We start from the raw sequence: 17,675 nt of genomic DNA, 5'->3' as shown, positions 1-17,675 counted from the left end.
CCCCCCCCCCGTTGTCACGGTGACGGCGGGGTGTTGCGCAAGATGTCGCCCCCCCCTCCCCTTTCTTCCCCCCCACCCACCCCCATCCGCAGCCCCCACCCCCGGGGTGCCCGTGGGGCAGGACCCCCCCCCCACCCCATGGGAGCGATATTTTGGGGAGGGGGCCCCCCCGTGTGCAAACGCAGCTCCGGGATCCTGCACCAGGCACTCACGGGGAGCCAGCAGCACCCTGGGGTGCCCCCCCCCGGAGCCCCCAACCCCACAGGACCCTGCCCCATTTCCCCCCACCCCCCCCCCCCAGCCCGAAAGCCAACCCGGCTCCGTTTCGGTGGGGGTCAGTTACAGCGCGCCGGGCAGCTCGGGTAACCCAAGGCAGCGGCTGGGGGCCGCCAGCCTGGCCCCCCCCCTCCCTCTATATCCCCCCCCCACACCCCGCCATGAAAAAATCATGAGGCAAACAATCCCCGGGACCTATTTTCGGGAACAATAACTCGCCGCCGCGCTGACACCGGAGCTGGGGGGGGGGGGGGGGGGTGGATGGAGGCCGCAGCGGCGCGGTGCCGGTGCGCAGCCGGTGCTGGGTGCTGGGGACCCGGTGTCCCGGCCCGAAGGGTGCTGAGCCCGTCCCCTGGTCCCTTGGGTGGCAGCAGGGGGGTCCCCATGCCCTGTCCCCTCTTGTCCCCCCATGGGGAGCCCAAGCGGACCCCACAGCACCGCAGGGCCCCGTGCACCGTGTGCTGCAGGGGGTCCCCGCGCGCCCCCCAGCCCCGTCCCATCACAACCAAGGGGCTGCGTGACCCCTACAGCCGGGAGGGATTTGGGGCCGCAGGACAGATGGAGGCCGAGGGCCCCAAAGCAGGATAAAAGGTTTAACCTAATCAAAATGCCTTGGCTAATTGTAAGGCGCTTAAGGGGCTGGCTGGGAGGCGGCGCGGCTGGAGGTGACCCGCTGCTGAATCAGAGAGCCCGGTAACCTTAGCCCGCGGGGAACGGATCCGCCGGCCCGCTCCCGGATCGGGTTCCCACCCAACTTTTCCACCCTCGGCACCGCAGCCGGACAGCGGGGCCGTGGTGCTGGAGGGGCCGCGCACCCCAAGGAACCGGCCGGGGGCTGCTGGGGCGCCCGCTGCCGCTCCCCTCGGGGCTGGAAGCGAAGGCCCCGCTCTGGGTTCCCCCGGCCTCGGTGATCTGGCCGGGTTTTGTAATCCTACCTGCGCCTAATTCGACGCCCCGCGGCCCCCAGCCCACCCCCGGCCCCCCCCCCTCCCCGCTGTGCCGTGCCGTGCCGAGCCGCGGGGCCAGTGCGGCGGCGGCAGCCGGCAGCGCAGACGTCCCCGCCGCGACGCCCGGGGAGCCCCCGGCAGCCCCCCGGGGCCGCCCCCCCACCAGAAGATGCCAACGAATGGGATCCACCAGGTCCTGAAGATCCAGTTCGGGCTGATCAACTGCGAGAGCCGCTACCTGACGGCCGAGAGCTTCGGCTACAAGGTGAACGCCTCGGCCCCCAGCCTGAAGCGCAAGCAGATATGGACGCTGGAGCAGGACGAAGCCGACAGCTCCGTCGTCTTCCTCAAGAGCCACCTGGGCCGGTACCTGGGGGCCGACAAGGACGGCAAGGTGCGCTGCGAGGCCGAGCAGCCGGGCCGCGATGAGCGCTTCAGCATCATCACGCAGTCGGACGGGCGCTGGGCGCTGCAGTCGGAGCCTCACCGGCGTTTTTTCGGGGGCCGGGAGGACCGGCTGTCCTGCTTCGCCCCCAGCGTCACCGAGGGCGAGCTCTGGACCGTGCACCTGGCCATGCACCCCCAGGCCAACCTGCTGAGCGTCAGCCGCCGCCGCTACGCCCACCTGAGCGCCCACGAGGACGAGATCGCCACCGACAGCAACCTGCCCTGGGGGGTGGACGCCCTCATCACCCTCTGCTTCCAGGACAAGAAGTACAGCCTGCGCACCGCCGACGAGCGCTACCTGCGCTGCGACGGCATGCTGGTGCCCGAGCCCGGCGCCCGCACCGGCTACACCCTGGAGTTCAAGGCGGGCAAGCTGGCCTTCAAGGACTGCGACGGCAAGTACCTGGCGCCCACGGGGCCCACCGGCACCCTCAAGTCCGGCCGCAGCTCCAAGCCGGGCAAAGACGAACTCTTCGACCTGGAGGAGAGCCACCCCCAGGTGGTTTTCACGGCGGCCAACGGCAGATTCGTCTCCATCCGGCAGGGTAAGCGCTGCCCCGGCCTCGGCACGGTGGGGTCCCTCCCCTCCCTGGGATCGGCTCAGCCAAAAGCACCCCCAAGCCCTGTAGGGACACCCCTGCTGCGGGAGGAGACCCTACAAAAACATCCCCACGGCGCTGCCCCTGCCTGGGGACGCCCCGCAGCAGCTGGTGAGGGTCCGGCTGCTCCCACCCTGGGGACACGATGGACCTGTGGCTGTCGGGGGGTGCAGGACCCTGCTTGGGGGGGACACCGTGCCCGTTAGGGGGGGCTCAGCAGTGGGGTTGTGCAGGGCTCGGTGTGCACACGCGTGTGCAGGGCTCCGTGCGGTGTGCTGCAGGCGTGTTTCACGCAGCTCATGCGTGTGCAGCGCCGAGTGCCCGTGTGCTTAGGGGTGCACGGCTCTGCGCAGCCCAAACCTGTGTGCACGTACCCAGCCCCGCAGCCCGTGTGCGTGCTCAGGGCTCTTTGCACGCGTGTGCATGTGTGCAAATTGTTTGTGTGTGCACAGCTCTGCAGCACGGCACGCACCACGTGCAGGGGGGGGGCTCTGCGCAGCGCTCTGGGGGCGCACCCACACCCCACGGTGAGGCACGGCCCCGAGCTGCTGCGGGTGCCCATCCCTGGAGGCGCCCAGGGCCAGGCTGAGAGGATTTGGGGCAGCCCAACCCAGTGGGATAGGAACAACTTTCAGCTCCCTCCCACCCCAAACCATTCTCTGAGGGATTTGCACCCACAGCCCCGTGCATGCCCCCCGGCCCTACACATCCCCACGCAGACCTGGGACACCGGGGACGTGGGATGGGACCGGGACCCCCGGGGGTCCCCAGGGGTGGCCGCGCTGTGGCCCTGGCTGCCCCCTGTCCCCGCGGCACCGGGAGCGCCTGCCCCGTGCCAAGCGGCTTAGGGCTGGGTGACGGCGGTGGGGGGCCATAAATAGGGGCCGTGCGCCGCGGCGCCAACCAGATGGACACAGCCCCAAGCTGATTAACCAGCCCAATTAGCACGATTGTTTGCAGAGAGATTTACCCTGGGAGGGGTGGGGGGAAGGCAGCCGGGGATCATCCACGCACGTGGCCACCGTTTGGGGAGTTGGGGGGGGGGTCCCGGCCCCGCACCGAGAGCTGCCCCCACCCGCAGGCGTCAACGTCTCGGCGAACCAGGACGAGGAGCTGAACCACGAGACCTTCCAGCTGCAGATCGACCGCGACACCAACAAGTGCAGCCTGCACACCAACGCCGGCAGCTACTGGACCCTGGTGGCCCACGGGGGCATCCAGGCCGTGGCCACCGAAGTGTGAGTGGGGGCCGGGTGGTGGTGGTGGTGGTGGTGGTGGGGAGGTGGTGAAGGGGTTATGGGGGGGAAGGGGGGGGGTCGGGGCCACCCCTGCTGATGCTCTCGCCCCGCTGCCAGCGGTGCCAACACCATGTTCGACATCGAGTGGCGCGGGCGGCGTGTGGCCCTGCGCGCCAGCAACGGGCGCTACGTCTGCACCAAGAGGAACGGGCAGCTGGCGGCCGTCAGCGATGCCGTGGGTGAGTGATATTTTTTTTTTGGGGGGAGGGCACGGTGGGAGCCAGGGGCCCCCACCCCGCTGACACCAGCCCCGCGCAGGGGAGGACGAGGAGTTCACCCTGAAGCTGATCAACCGGCCCATGCTGGTGCTGCGGGGCGAGCACGGCTTCGTCTGCTACCACCGCGGCTCCAACCTGCTCGACTCCAACCGCTCCGTCTACGACGTCTTCCACGTGGGCTTCAGCGACGGCGCCTACCAGATCCGAGGTGGGTGGCGGGTCCTGGGGGGGGTGGGGGGACACAGGGTGGGCAGGGGGCTGCTGATGGCTTGGATGGACCCCGGTGACGGTCCCCGGGGGCTCTCCGCAGGCCAGGGGGGCAAGTTCTGGTACGTGGCGAGCAGCGGGGCGGTTTGCAGCGACGGGGACCTCTCCGAGGATTTCTTCTTCGAGTTCCGGGAGCGCGGGCGCGTGGCCATCAAAGGGAAGAACGGGCGCTACCTGCGGGGGGACCCGGCCGGCACCCTGCGGGCCGACAGCGAGTTGGTGCTGCGGGCCACGCTCTGGGAGTACTGAGCCACCGGGCGCTGGGGACGGGGTGGCCGGGGCGCCGGCACCGTGGGGGCCCCAAAACCACCCTGCTCCCGGGGATGGGGTGGCCGGGAAGAGCTGGGCAGGCTGAGGGTGGTGGCAGAGCCGGCGGTGGCATCGTCTGTGGCAGCTGTGTCCCCAACCCCCCTGTACTCGTGGCATTAAAATGCGTCTGGATTGCACCAGGGCCAGGTCTCCTCCTTCGCCTCCCACAGCAAGGGCGCAGCGGGTCGGGATCCTGCCTCTGCCCCGTACCAGTGACCCTATAACCAGGGGACTGCTGCCCCAGGGGAGCCCCAGTGCCCCCATACAGGGCTGATCCTGCGCTGGTTGCAGCGTGCAGGGACCTGGGGTTGCTGCAGGTGGTGGCAGAGGGGTACAGGGACACCACACGGGCAGCTGGGGATGGAGCCGAGCAGACCCACACCAACGGAACTGGGATTTGGGGTGCCGAGGGGCTGCAGGGCTCTGCAGAGCTGCCCCCTAAGCGCCCCCAGGTGCCGTGGGGCGCACAGGAGGAGGGGGCCACAGTGTGGCGAGGGGATGGAAAGGAAGAGACAGGATTCTGGCTGAGCGGCACGATCGTTTTCATGGCAGACGACAGAGTTACAGACAGCGGAGCACGCAGGGGACGACCTGGGCCAAACCCCGCTGCTCCACCACAGAGATACGAGATCATTTCTAGAAACAGAACTGGGGAGGGGGGGGAGCGGAACAACCCCCAAAATCCCCCTCTCCCCTGCCCAGCAGAAAACAGGGGGGGGGGCTCCCCCTCCCCCGGGGCACCCTGCTTGTCCTGCTCCTGGAAGGCGAGGCGGCGCAGGGTGGGGGGCACAGCCCCCGGCACGGCACCGCAGCCACCGGGAGAGCGCTAAAACTACCACGGCTAGAACGACCCCACGAGAGACAGCACGGCCCCGGGGCTGCCGGGGGGGGGTGAAGGGGGTGGGATGTGGGGGGGGGGGACGGCAGGGCCGGGCCGGGCCAGCCCAGAAGCCCCCTGCTCTGCCGCCGGGTGCCCCCCCCTCCCCACCTCCCCAGGGGGGGAACCGCGCCGCAGCCCCGCGCCCTCGGCGCTGCCCAAAACACGACCACGAAACACGCACACACACAACCCGCCCGGCACCGCCGCCGTTGCCCCAATTTGGGGGTCCCCTCTTGTCCCCCGGGGGGGGGTCCGGGGTGCCTTGGGTGCCCCCGCTGCTCACAGCAGAACCAGGCTGGGGTTGCGCAGCTGCCTGTAGACCTGCAGGAGCTTCTCCGCCGTCACCGCGCTCTCCTCGCCCAGGGGCAGCCGGTCGCGCAGGGACTGAACCTCCTTCAGCAGCATCTGCGAGGGAAACGGGGAGGTTGGGGGGCGTGAAAAGCCTCGGGGGGGGGTGGAAAAATGAGGCACGGGGAAGGGAAGGAGGTTTTGTGGCTCACCTCGTGGTTGGCCTGGATCTGGCGCAGGTACTGCATGCGGAGGTCGGGGGGGCCCGAGCCCTGCGCCGCCTGCTCCAGCACCAGCGCCTGCGGGGAGAGGGGTTCTGCTGGGGGGGGGCAGCTCCGGGAACAAAGAGCCCAGGGCAGGAGGGAGCTCCCCCCAACCCGGCCACGGCACGGCCATGCAGATGGGACAACTCATGGGGCGGATGGCACGACCCCACAGGTGCCACCCGGGGATTTGGGGCACCGACACCACGGCTTGGGAAGGGAGCGGGGTCCAAAAGGGTCCCGATCCTCAGCCCAGCGTGACACCGGGCTCATCTGCCACACGGTGGTGCCAGAGAAACCGTCCCCAGGCACCCAGCTGGGCCCCGAGGGTTTGGCCCCAAGGCATCGGCTTTGCCTGGGGACCCCGGGGCTGCGTCTGGGGGGAACTGGGGGGCACGGGGGGAGCGGCACGGCCCCGCAGCTCGGGGTACCTGGATGCGCCGGATGACGGCGTGGTGCATCCTGCACATGTCGGCCAGCGACGGGCTCTCCATGAAGATCTCCACCGCCTGGATGGGGCCCGCTGGGCTCAGGTCATTCATGGCCACCTGGGGGAGAAACAAATCCTCGCTGGGCACAGCAGTGCCAGGGGAGGGGGCGGCTCCGGGACCCCACAGGCAATAGGGCTGGGACAGCGAGAGCGGGCTGGGCCCCGAGCAGCAGCTGCCATTCCTCCCGTCCCTGCTCTCTGCACGCCCCTCATTTGCTCTCCAGACCTGCACAAGCAAACGCAGCAGCAGCCAGAGATGCTGCCAGCCGTGCTGAGAGCATCAGAGACCTTGCTCAGCCCCTCCGAGGGGTGCTCGCCCAGCTCCGGTGCCCATTGGGCTCCAGCTGAGCCCTTGGGTGCTCCCTGAGCCCTGCTGGGACCGGCGCTGGACACGGGCATGAGGGCGACCCCGACGCCTGTGCCCTGATGGGATGCAGGCAGCCACCCCGGCAGGTTTAATCCAGCAGGCTTAGCCCGAGCAGAATTAATGCTGTCGCTGATCACGCTGGCAGTGTTAGTGCTCTCGAGTGTGAATCAGCCTGAGCCAGGGCACTGCCAGCACGCACGGGCCCCTTGCCGGAGGGCTGTCTGGCCGCAGCGGAGAGCTGGGCAGCAGTCAGAGCTTTTCCTTTACACTTTGAGGCAGATTTTTGCATTAGAGGGGAGGAAAATTGCAGCAGATCAGGATTACGCCCAGAATCCAAGCTCTCCCCTTGCTTTGCAGGCGCAGCGCAGCACAGCAGCACAAAGGAGCTTTGGGGAAGGGTTGGGGAAAGGGGGGGGAGCAGCAGCACAGCCCTTCCAGCCCGGCACGCGGCGCACCCACGGGATGCCAGCCAGCCCGGGGCATCACCCTGCTCCCCCACGAGGAGCCAGGGGCTGTGGGACGGGCCCCGGGGTGTTTCTCTGCAGGGCTAACCCCGTCCTTGCCTCTCGGACAAGCAGCTGCACCTCGCCTCCGTCCGGAGCCGCGCCGCGCACCGCCGCCACCTCCCCGCTGCTCAGAGCCTCGGCCCCGGCGTTCTCAGCCAGCAGCCAGCGCAGCGTGGCACAGCTCAGCGGGACATCTGGGGACAGAAGGAGAGAAAGCCGAGCTTGTTACGCCTCTGCTCGCCCTCCCTGGGGCTCAGCAGCCGGGCTGAAGCCGGAGCCACGCGGGCAGCGGGGAGCGGCGAGCGCCTGGTGCAGCCCGCGCCTGCAGCTGCTGCCACGCCGGGGGCTTGGGGACCCCAAAAACAGCTCCCCCCCACCGCCAAGCTCGGCCATGCAGCTGCCACCACGGCCACGTTTCAGCCCAGGAGCTGCCACGTGCTCCCACAGCCAGCAAAGGGGCTGGGGACCCCCCCGTGCCATCCTGGAAGGCGAGCGCACCTCCCCGGCACCCACCCCGGCAGCTCCCTGCAGGCGGCACCCACCTGAGCTGGAGGTTTTCAGCGCGGCTTTCAGCAGCTCCGAGGACACCCTGATGGAGGCTGCCGAGGGGGGCAGGCTCCCCTCTCCCCCCGCTTTCGGCTCCCCGGGCTCAGTCTGCTCCCCGGAGGCTTTCAGGAAGGTCTCCACGGGGTCTGGGGGCGCGGGGAGCGCAGCCGCCGGCGGGGAGGCGTCCGGCCCGGGGGGGCTGCTCTCGAAACGCAGGCACTGGAGCATGTCAATGGTGCATTCGCTGAGGGGCAGGCAGATCCCCTCTCTGTCCGGGGACAGGATGGGCGAGTCGTCGGGGAGGAGGTCGTCCAGGGCCTCGGAGGAGTCGGAGCCGCTGCCCAGGATGTCCCGCAAACTGTAGTAGAGGGCACAGGAGATGGTCAGGGGCAGGTCCAGCTTGGTGTCTGCGGCAGAGCCCAGGGGCAGCGTCAGCTCCCTCTTGTTCCCCGGGAGGAGCTGGTCGATGGGGAAGGTGAAGGTGGTGGCTGAATCCGCGGACTCCTCCTCTAAGGCACAGGGGCTGGCCAGGAGCTGAACGCACAGGGTCCAGCCCTGCTCCAGGCTGTACTCGCTGCAGTTCTCCAGCAGGCAGGAGATGGTTACGGTATCTCGGAGCAGGAGGCAGCTCCAGTTGGCAGTGACAGTGCAAGCTATGGGCTTCTGGCCTTCTTGGCTGGACAGCAAAGCCGCGCTCACGTTCATCACCTGGTTCAGGCTGGCCAGAGCTCGGTTCTTCTGGTCCACCGCCTTCTTCAGGAAGGAAACTCTGCAAGGGACAAAGCGCCAGGGCTGAGACGGCGAGAGGGATGGAGGCTGGGGCACCCCCAAACACCCACAGCACCCCAGTGGACCCTGATGTGGGGCTGTGGCCGGTGAAACCCCAAAAACAGCCCTCGGGTGGCAGCCCCCAGCGATGGGAAGCGTCGGGGCAGCGCGCGGCGGGCGACAGATCCCGCTCAGAGCTTCGGGAATCCCCCTGCAAAGAGGGGGGGGCCTCGTCTGCGCCTCCTCCCCGCGCACAGATGGCCGCAGAGGTCTGAGGCACGCGTCTGCCCTGCCTGCGACTGCGGGCTTGGCAGGAGCCGCGGGACGTCTGGGCCGCTGGCACCCTGCCTCTCCCACCTTCTGGCGCCGAGGCTGTAAACACCAGCCCGCCCGCGGCAGCACCGAGCTGCCGGCGCCGAGAGCAACGAGGGCAGCAGGCAGGGCTCTGCCAAACTGTTCGCACTCTCCCCAGGCTGGGGGCTTCCCCAGGCAGCCTCCTGCAGGAAGCGCCCAGGGAGAGGTAAACGTCGGAGCTGTTTCCCGCAGGGGATGTGGCGAGCAACTCCCCGAGCCAGGAGCCGATGGCCAAAAACCCAGCGGGGCGCCCGGGGAGGGGCTCGGGATGCGTCAGCAGGAGGGCACAGCCCTGCCCTGTACCTCTCCGAGGTGTTGCCTATCCCGGACAGCAGCTGCTTGATCCTCCGGCCGATTTCGGCGGGCGTCAGCTCCACGTCAGCGTCCTCGGGGCTGCACAAGTCGCAGGTCATGAGGCGGCCTTTGGCGGACAGGGCCAGCAGCTCCGATTCCCCTGCGGGACAGAGGCGGGCACGGGTCAGGGGCTGAGGGGACACGATGGAGAAGGGATGGGGACCACGAGAGTGCCCACAAAACGCACGGCTCCAGGGGCAGGGGCTGCCTCCTGCCTGCCCCGTCCCCACCACGCTGCCCGGGGCCCAGCCGTGCTTCCAGCACCACCCCAAGTGCTCGCCCGTGGAAGCTGCAGGAGGAGCTGGGTGCTCGGGGCACGCTGCCACGCAGGTTCCCGGTGGCAGAGCTCTGTGAGATGCCTGCAAAATCCTCACGGCTCGCCTGTCCTGGCCCTGCTCGCTCCTCGTGCTGCCCGAGGGACTCGCTGTGCTCGGAGGAGGAGGAGGAGGAGGCGAGCACCACGCTTCGCTCCGTGCCCAGACCGTGGTTGGGCACCGTGCACTGCCTGCACCCCGGGGTGGCACCAGGAGGAGCACCGCCTGCAGGCTCTGAGCAGCTGCGCCTGCAGCACCTTTGGGTGTCCCCACGCTCCCCTCTGTGCAGGGACCCAACAGGGACAGCCAGGTCCTCGCAGAAACCCTCACAGGTTGGCGGCCTCCTGCAGCACCACGGCGGCGCAGAGCCTCACGTGAGACAAACCACGACCAGGCGGGGAGGAGAGGCTGCTCCGAGCACGCAGAAACCACTTCCAAAAACCATGGGAATTGACAAAAACGGGCGGACAGAGCCCAACCTGGCCCACGATGAGAGCAGCTCCCCGGCCCCATCCCACCCCCAGCCCCGCCGCGCTCCCCGCCGTGCCGGCGGTACCTTCGGACGCCCGAGACGACAAGGAAAGGGCCACGACGCTACAGATACTTAAACTGGCCGGAGACAGGACGGGAGGCAGGACGCCGCCGGGGCTCTCGGCGTCCTCGGGGTCGGAGGAGTCGCCCACCCAGTCCAGGTCGACGGCGGAGATGTCCGAGTGCGTGCTGTAGTACATGCGGCTGCCGCTGCCGCAGGCGGCGCAGAGGATGGGGCCGCGCAAGGAATACTCCCTGAGCTCCGGCACCGTGGCCTCCTGGCGCTGGTCGGCCTTGACGGCCACCATCTTGCCGTAGTGGCCCACGGCCACCACGCAGTCACAGCCGGCGGCGCCGAAGAGGGGCTCGTCCTCGGCCTCTTCTTCATCCTCCTCCTCCTCCTCCTCCTCGTCCTCCGCCGCCCTGCGCTCCGTTCTCAGGGCGCCGATGAAGACGATGGGCTCCTCCAGGTGGTGGAGGATCTTCACCGGGGGGTCTGGGCTCGAAACGTCGTGGCAGCCGTCGGCGGGAGGCGAGGAGCTGAGGGCTTTGAGGGGCACGGAGCAGAGCTGGCCGTCCGGGAAGCCGCAGAGGATCATCGGCGACTCCAGCATGGCCGCGTCGATCCCGAAGAGCAAGCTGAAGAGGGGCTCTTCCAGCACAAAGCCCCCCGAGCACCACGGCCCCTCTCCGGAGCCCGCCGTGCCCGGGGAGGAGGCGCAGCACAGCACGGGCAGGAAGCGTGACGGAGCGCCGTCCTCCGGGGCTGCGGGCGGGGGGCCGGGGCAGAAGCCCACCTCGCTGACCTGCCGGTAGCGGGGGCTCTCCTGCTCGGGGCGCGGCAGCTCGTGCAGCTTCATCCACCACTTGCCGTGGGCTTGGGAGAGGGTGACGACGAAGGCGTTGAGCAGGGTGAACATGCAGAGGCTGGAGTCCGGGAAGATGCAGGCGTCCGAGTCGACGGGGAAGACGCCCGAAGGGCAGTCGCTTTCTTGGCCGTCGCCCTCCGTCTGCTCCGACAACCTTTGGGCCAGCAGGCAGAGGCGTTGAGCCAAGGCACGGGGAGAAGCCAGAGCCACTCTTGGCCGCTTTTCGCCCCGGTCCTTGGAAGGAGCTCCCCACAGCGCGGATTTTAGCGTCTGCTGTGAGGGCAGCAGCCCGGAGGGAGCCGGGGGGCACAGCCCCAAACAGCCCCAAATTGTGCCCGGGGGGGCTCGGGGCTGCTCTGTGGTGCTCTCCTCACCTGCTCTGCTGCTCCAGGGCCACGCAGTAGATCCCGCTGTGGGCGCAGAGGATGTAGAGCTGCCGGGGCTGGGGCAGCAGCTCCACGTGCCACACCTGGTCCGGGCACCGGTACACCGCCTGCGGGGGGGAGCAGAGGGGAGGTCGCCGCCTGCGGGGCCCCCCCGGGTGCCCATGGGGCCGTGTTTCCTCCTGGGCAGCCCCAAAATGACCTCAAATTAAAGCAGGGATCCCCTGCTCGTGCAATCGTGGGCGATTTCCAGGAATTTTTCGCCTGCCACAAGGTGCTGGGGGGCTGCACGCGGGGACAGGGCACGGCTCGCTCTCCCCGAGGGGAAGGGAAACAGAAACGCGGAGCACGAGCTGCTCCCCGGGGAAGGAGCACGGTGTAGGAGGCAAACCCCGATCCTACCGTGGCGGCTTTCTTAGAAATGACAATGAGAAGGGATTAAAAAAGAAAAAAAAAAAAAAAAAAAAAGCAGCTGCGCAGAACTCAGCACCGCGGGGCGCCGGGGGGAGAGGAGCGAGGGGCGTCAGCAAGGAGGAAATGCCCCCAGATTAATGAATAATAAATAAATTTATCATTAAATTAATAAATTTATTATTAAATTAAATAAATAAGTTAATAAGTAAATAAATTAATGAATCTCCAGCCAGGGGGAGCGCAGACAGCGGCACCCCCGTACCCCCGGAAGAGCCTCGGTGCGGGGTAAGCAGGGCCCAGGGGCTCCAAAAAATTCATTTACACCCCATAAAAGCCGGGTTTAGGGTGCAGAAACCCCAGTGAGGATCCCCTGGGGGGGGGCAGAACCGGGATCCCCGCAGCCGTGCCGGAGCAGGGGGAGCCTCCTGGTCCCCGGTGGTGGTGGTGGTGGGGGGGGGGGGCAGCCTGACCTTGAGCACCTTCCCCTCCTGGTCGTAGACGTAGACGAACTCGGTGCCGTTGGAGAGGTAGATCTCGTTGTCGTGGCACAGCACGCGGGGTTTGCCCGCCACCAGCCCCCCCACCGGGCAGCAGAAGCCGGCCAGGTAATCCACCCGCGGGCACACGTGCGCCATGGTGCCGACACCACCACCACGGCCGGCCTGGGGCGCGGGGACGGCGCTCAGGGGGGGGGGGCTGGTGGGGATACATCCCCCCCCCTCCCACCCCGGGGACACGGTGACCCCGAGCTCCATCCCTCACGGCCCACCCTCCAGCCCCAAATCCCCCCTACGGCAGCCCTAAGTCGCCCCAGCCCATCCGCACCCCCCCAAATCCCACTAACAGCAACCCCAAGCCCCTGCCCCAAATCCCCCCCCTCCAGCTCCCCCCCAAACCCCAAATGCCCCCTTGCCAGCCCCATCTCCCCCCGCATCACCCCCCAGCCCTAAATTGTCCCAGCACCACCCCCCTGTTGCTCCACAAGGCAACACAGCCCCCCCAGCCCTAAATACCCCCACCCCAAATCCCTCCCACCCCGCCCTCACCTTGCAGCCCCCCCAGCCCCAAATCCCCCCTACATTATCCCCAATCCCCCCAATCCTCATCCCCCAGTCCCAGCCCCCCCAGCCCCAAATCCCCCTAGTCTCAACCCCCCCAGCCCCAAATCCCCCTAGTCTCAACCCCCCCAGCCCCAAATTCCCCCCTCCCCATCTCCTCTTGACCCCCCCACCATCCAGCCCCCAGCCCCAAATCCCCCCAGTCCCAGCCCCCCCAGCCCCAAATCCCTCCCAGACCCCCCCCATCACAGCTCAGCCCCCCCCACCCTAACCCCCCAACCCCAAATCCCCCCTCCCCATCTCCCCCTGCCCCCCCCAGCCCCAAAACCCCCCCAGACCCCCCCACATCCCCCCCATCACACCCCCACCCCCAAATACCCCCCATCACCCCCCCCAGTCCCCAGACCCCCCCCACGGCCCCCAAATCCCCCCCATCCCCCCCCCACCCCCCAAATACCCCCCCCATCACCCCCCAGACCCCCCCATCATCCCCCCCATCCCCCAAATCCCCCCCCATCACCCCCCCATTACCCCCAGTCCCCCCCCATCGCCCCCCCATCCCCAGACCCCCCCCATTACCCCCCCACCCCCAACCTCCCCCACCCCCAGACCCCTCCATCTCCCCCCCCATCACCCCCCTACACCACAAATCCCCTCCCAGACCCCCCCCACCCCCAAATCCCCCCCCCCCACCTCGTCCCCCCCCCGCCCCCCGGGCGCCTCCCGGCGGGGCTGCGGGTACCGGGCGGGGGGCGCGGGCGGCTCCGCTTTACGGCTGCGCGGCGCCCGCCGCAATGGGCGGGGAGTTTGCGACAGCGGCCGTAAAGCGACGACGGGGGGGGGGTCACCAAAGTGGGGGGGGGGGCACTGTGGGGGGGGGGAGGTCCGGTACCGGGGGTGGGGGGGGGTCGGGGACAGGCGCAGGGAGCCAGGACACGGGGCTGGAGGCAGTGGGTTTATTAAGGAGGGGGGGGTTGAGAGCCCCCCCCACACCGCGAACAGGGGAACGGAGCCCCCCCGGTGCCCCCCCCACAAGCAACCGGGGGTCGGGGCCCCCCCAACCGGGCTCCGACCCCCTCCCAGCATCGCAGTGCCCCCTCATGTGTCCCACCCAGCACCCCCAGTGCCCCCCCCACGTATCCCCCCCAATACCCCAGTACCTCCCCAATACCTCGGTGCCCCCCCCGTGCCCCCCCCAGCACCCTGGGGACACCCCAGTGCCCCCTGGTGCCTCCCCCAGTATCCCAGTTCCCCCCCCCAGCCCCTTGGTGCCCCCCCCGTACCACCCCCAGCATCCTGGACACACCCCGGTGCCCCCCCAGCACCCCGGTGTCCCTCCCCCAAACAGGCCCTGACCCCCCCTGCACCTCGGTGACCCCCCCATGTATCCCACCCAACACCCCAGTGCCCCCCCCTGCACTTCGGTGCCCCCCCAGCACTCTGGGGACACCCCAGTGCCCCCCCCAGTGCTCCCCCAATGCCTTGGTGCCCCCCCATGTGCCGCCCCCATCACCCCAGTGCCACCCCAGTGCCCCCCCCAGTATCCCAGTTCCCCCCCAGCACCCTGGGGACACCCCAGTGCCCCCTGGTGCCCCCCCACGTGCCGCCCCCATCACCCCAGTGCCCCCCCAGCCCCCCAATCCCCCCTCCAGCCCCTCACGGACACCCCATTTCCCCCCCCTACCCCTCAACCAAACCCTGGACCCCCTCGCGTGCCCCCCCGGGCGTTATTTGGGGTCGAGCCTTGCCCCCCCCCTCCTCGGGGCCCCCCCCGCGCCCTCTGCAGCTGCTCCACGAAGGCCTCCACCTCCCCAAAACGCCCCGACAGCCGCCCCAGCCGCTCCTTCAGGGCGCTCAGCTCCCCGTACAGCCCGTCCAGCGCCCCCGACAGCGCCCGGATCCTGTAGGGGGGGTCGCTTAGAAGGACTGCGAGACCCCATAGCCCCCCCAGGGGGGATTTTGTGCCCCCCTTTTGGCCCCTCACCGGCCGTAGTCGGGCAGCACGCTGTGGTGGTCCCGCAGCAGGAGGTTGCGCAGCTGCGAGGTGATGGCGAACCTCCAGTTGTCCAGGATCACCGTCAGGTTGGCGCAGCCCTTGGTGCCCACTGCGGGGAGGGCGGCGATGCCGGACGGACCCCAAAAAGCCGACCCCAAAAGCTTTGGGGTCTGGGGAAGGTTGCGCTCAACTCAACCCCATGGGTTCGAAGCTGCTGGGTGGGGGGCTCGGGGTTACCGTCGGTTCGCTCGTCCCACGCCGCCGGGCGCCGCTTCGGCTTCGTGGCGCAGCTCAGGGCTGCCAGGAGCAGCAGGGGGAGAAGTCGCGACATGGGGCTGTGTCGGGACAGGGCGAGGAGGATCCTATAGGGGCGAGCAGCCCTCATCCTACAGCCTGGTGGGGGTCCCGGAGCACAGTGGGGGCCCATCCCCGCTGCAGCTCCCGGTCTGGGACGTCCCCAAAAGCCCCAAACCCTTGTGGACAGGGCAGACCCCACAGGGGAACAATCCCAGGATTTATAGGATCGCGGCCACCCCGCAATTCCCCCACCCCAAGCTGGGCCCCGCAGCTCCCAGTCCATCCCAGTAACACCACAGACGCTCCAGCCCCGCTCCCGCTGCCAGCCCCGCGTCCCCAACACCCCCCGGGATGAGGGCGGAGGCGTCGCACCCCAAAACCCAAACCCCAACCCCAAACCCACCACGTGGCCCCCGCAGCACGAGGGGCTGCTCGGCCTCCCCCATACCTGCAACCGGGACCCCGCTGGGGGAAACCAGGCGGCCGCTGGGCTCGGCGAGCTCTGGCCGTGCGCGGCTCCGGCCCCCCCCTTTTTTTTAGGATTGGGGCTGGCGCGGGGCCCGGCGCTGATTGCAAACAGGCGGCCCCGGCCCGGCGCTGAGCTTGGGGGGGGGGGGGGGGGCCAGGTGCTTTTTTTTTCTTTTTTTTCCATTTTTTTTTTCTTTTTTCAGGTGTTTTTTCTTTTTTCATTTTTTTTTTCTTTTTTCATTTTTTTTTTTCTTTTTTCATTTTTTTTTTCTTTTTTCAGGTGTTTTTTTCTTTTATTTCCATTTTTTTTCTTTTTTCAGGTGCTTTTTTTTTTTCTTTTTTTTTATTCCACGTCGCTCGCGGCCCCCCCCCCCCGCCCCACTTCAGTCCAGGCACCGCCGCAGCCCCCGCCACCGAAAAAGCCAGGGGGAAAGCAAATCGCCGCAGCCCCACAGCGGGGCCGAGCCTTATGGGGGGGGGGGGGGGCTCAGCAGAGCCCGCAGGCAGCAGCGAGGGGCTGGGGGGGGGCTCTGGGGGTCCCCACCACGCCGCCCCCCCCCCGGCTCACGGCTGGGGGTGACTCCCTCGGGGGGGTGGCACAGGGGGGTGCTGCTATGGGTGCTCCCAGGAACTGGGCTGAGGTCCCAAATTCCCAGCTGGGGGGCACTGTGTGGGGGGGCCAGGCGCACAGGGGGCTGTTTGCACCCCCCCAGCACGGCTTTGCCCCCCCAGGAGGGGATGAGCACTCCTGGGGGCTCACCCCAGAGCCCTTGGTGGTGGTGTGTGGGGGGGGAAAATCACCCGTGCTGCCTCCCCCAGGAGGATCCCAGCGCAGGGAGTGATGCCAAGGGGGGAACGGGCAGGTGCCCCCCCCCAGGGGGCTGCTCGCAGGCACACGCTGGCCCTTAGGGGAGCCCCAGGGTGGCAGCAGGGAGCTGCAGGGGTGCAAAAGTGGGGGGAGGGAAGGTGTCACCCCCCCCCCCCCGTCACCTCTGCAGCCTGGGGGACACCTTGGGCAGGGGGAGTGGGTGGGGAGGGGGGGCCCTGGTGCAGCCCCGAGCCCCCCAGGGACACCAGGAGCAGGCCAAAGCCGTGCTGGGGACAGCGGAGAGCGTGGCCCCGCGGGGTGAAGGTTCCTAAAAGGAGCCCCACGGGGGACGGGGCTGCCCCAAAAAAGCGAGGGGGGAGCAGGAGCAGAGCCCCCCCCTGCCCCTGGCTGGCTCCTGACCCCCGGGGGGGTGCGGGAAGCAAGGGGCGGGGGGGAGGCTGAAGAGGGGATGAGCACCGCTGCTGCTGCTGCTGCTGCCGGGGGGCTGGCTCCGTGCTGGAGGCTGTGAGGGGGGGGCTAGGTGCGGGGCAGGCTGCACATCTCGCAGTGCTCCGTGCCCGGCTGGTTCATGAAGGTGCAGTGCTGGCAGGCCCACATGGCCGCCGAGACGGCGTGGGGCGACCCCCCCATGGCACCGTACTCCTGCAGGCCGGGGAGCTGCACGCCGACCGTGCCTGCGGGGAGAAATAAAAAAAAAAACGGTGAGAAACAAGAAAGGGGCTGGGGGCTGCTCCCAGGTGGGCGCAGGGCTCAACCACCCCGCACCGAGCGCTGAAAACCCCACAAAGACCCCAGCCCTGCTCCCCCAGCCCCGCTCGGAGCAGAGATGCTGCCCGCAGCCCCTTCCCACTGCTCTCCGTGTGGCCACGCAGCACGGGATCAGCTTTCCTCGTGCCCGAGGGGTGAGGGGGCACGGCCCCGAGCCCCCTTCTTACTGCAGAGCTGCTCGATGGTGGCCCACTGCTCCGATTTCTTCCAGGTCTGGGCGAGCTCCTCGTTCTTGGTTCTCACGGCTTCCAGCAACAAGCTGATGCTGTCCTGGAAGCCACAAACAAACAAAAGGGGAAAAATCAGCACCGGGCACTCCTCCTGCCCTCCTCCACCACTCACACCACGCCAGAGCTGCGAGCGAGCCGCCAGCCCTTCCTAAAAGGTCTCTGGAATCACACAAATGATGTTTATCGGCAGGGAGCAAGACGGAGCTCAACCCCTCTGCTCCCTGCAGCATGCAGACACCCCCCCAGCACCCAAATCCTTCTCCTCCCTGCGCCGGGAGGGCTGCGGCTGAGCCCAGTTCCCAGCAGGGTGCAAACTTTTCCAAACCAGGCGCCCCGGAGAG

The 17,675-nt window shown here is 68.5% G+C and overlaps 3 protein-coding genes across 10 annotated transcripts in view; 1 reads left to right on the top strand and 2 right to left on the bottom strand.

Annotated features, from left to right (window-relative positions):
* Window positions 1-1,392: 1,392 nt before the first annotated feature.
* FSCN2 (fascin actin-bundling protein 2, retinal) lies at window positions 1,393-4,301 on the top strand (the record flags this gene model as incomplete). The annotated part of the gene is made up of 5 exons (XM_084492554.1): window positions 1,393-2,215; window positions 3,351-3,507; window positions 3,625-3,746; window positions 3,826-3,993; window positions 4,096-4,301. 5 exons carry the CDS (start codon window positions 1,393-1,395, stop codon window positions 4,299-4,301), a joined length of 1,476 nt encoding a protein of 491 aa, XP_084348680.1.
* A 585-nt stretch (window positions 4,302-4,886) lies between these two features.
* On the bottom strand, window positions 4,887-15,653 carry FAAP100 (FA core complex associated protein 100). Of its 8 annotated transcripts, none has more exons than XM_084492662.1 (13): window positions 15,488-15,652; window positions 14,980-15,135; window positions 14,731-14,851; window positions 14,554-14,647; window positions 12,159-12,350; window positions 11,266-11,384; window positions 10,048-11,045; window positions 9,127-9,277; window positions 7,698-8,470; window positions 7,213-7,349; window positions 6,224-6,340; window positions 5,742-5,828; window positions 4,887-5,646 (listed from the first exon to the last, which is right to left on the bottom strand). In XM_084492662.1, exons 2-13 carry the CDS (start codon window positions 15,125-15,127, stop codon window positions 5,521-5,523), a joined length of 3,063 nt encoding a protein of 1,020 aa, XP_084348788.1. In that variant the 5' UTR covers window positions 15,128-15,135; window positions 15,488-15,652; the 3' UTR covers window positions 4,887-5,520. The 8 variants fall into 8 exon arrangements, 7 of the variants coding, with proteins under 7 accessions (XP_084348788.1, XP_084348785.1, XP_084348787.1 ...); XM_084492659.1 differs by having other exon boundaries at window positions 14,980-15,104; XM_084492661.1 differs by having other exon boundaries at window positions 14,980-15,077.
* A 142-nt stretch (window positions 15,654-15,795) lies between these two features.
* The window catches only part of NPLOC4 (NPL4 homolog, ubiquitin recognition factor), a 28,511-nt gene continuing 26,631 nt past the window's right edge, over window positions 15,796-17,675 (bottom strand). Inside the window, exons 16-17 of the mRNA XM_084492666.1 lie at window positions 17,272-17,374; window positions 15,796-17,010 (exon numbers count right to left, since the gene is read on the bottom strand). Coding sequence (XP_084348792.1) covers window positions 16,853-17,010; window positions 17,272-17,374 — 261 coding nt within the window. The 3' untranslated portion in view covers window positions 15,796-16,852. The remainder of the gene's footprint in view (window positions 17,011-17,271; window positions 17,375-17,675) is intronic.

This window comes from Aythya ferina (genome assembly GCF_964211825.1).
Source record: "Aythya ferina genome assembly, chromosome: 18".
NCBI lineage: Eukaryota > Metazoa > Chordata > Aves > Anseriformes > Anatidae > Aythya > Aythya ferina.
The sequence above is the reverse complement of the archived record's forward strand: the minus strand, read 5'-3'. Positions and strand labels throughout refer to the sequence as shown.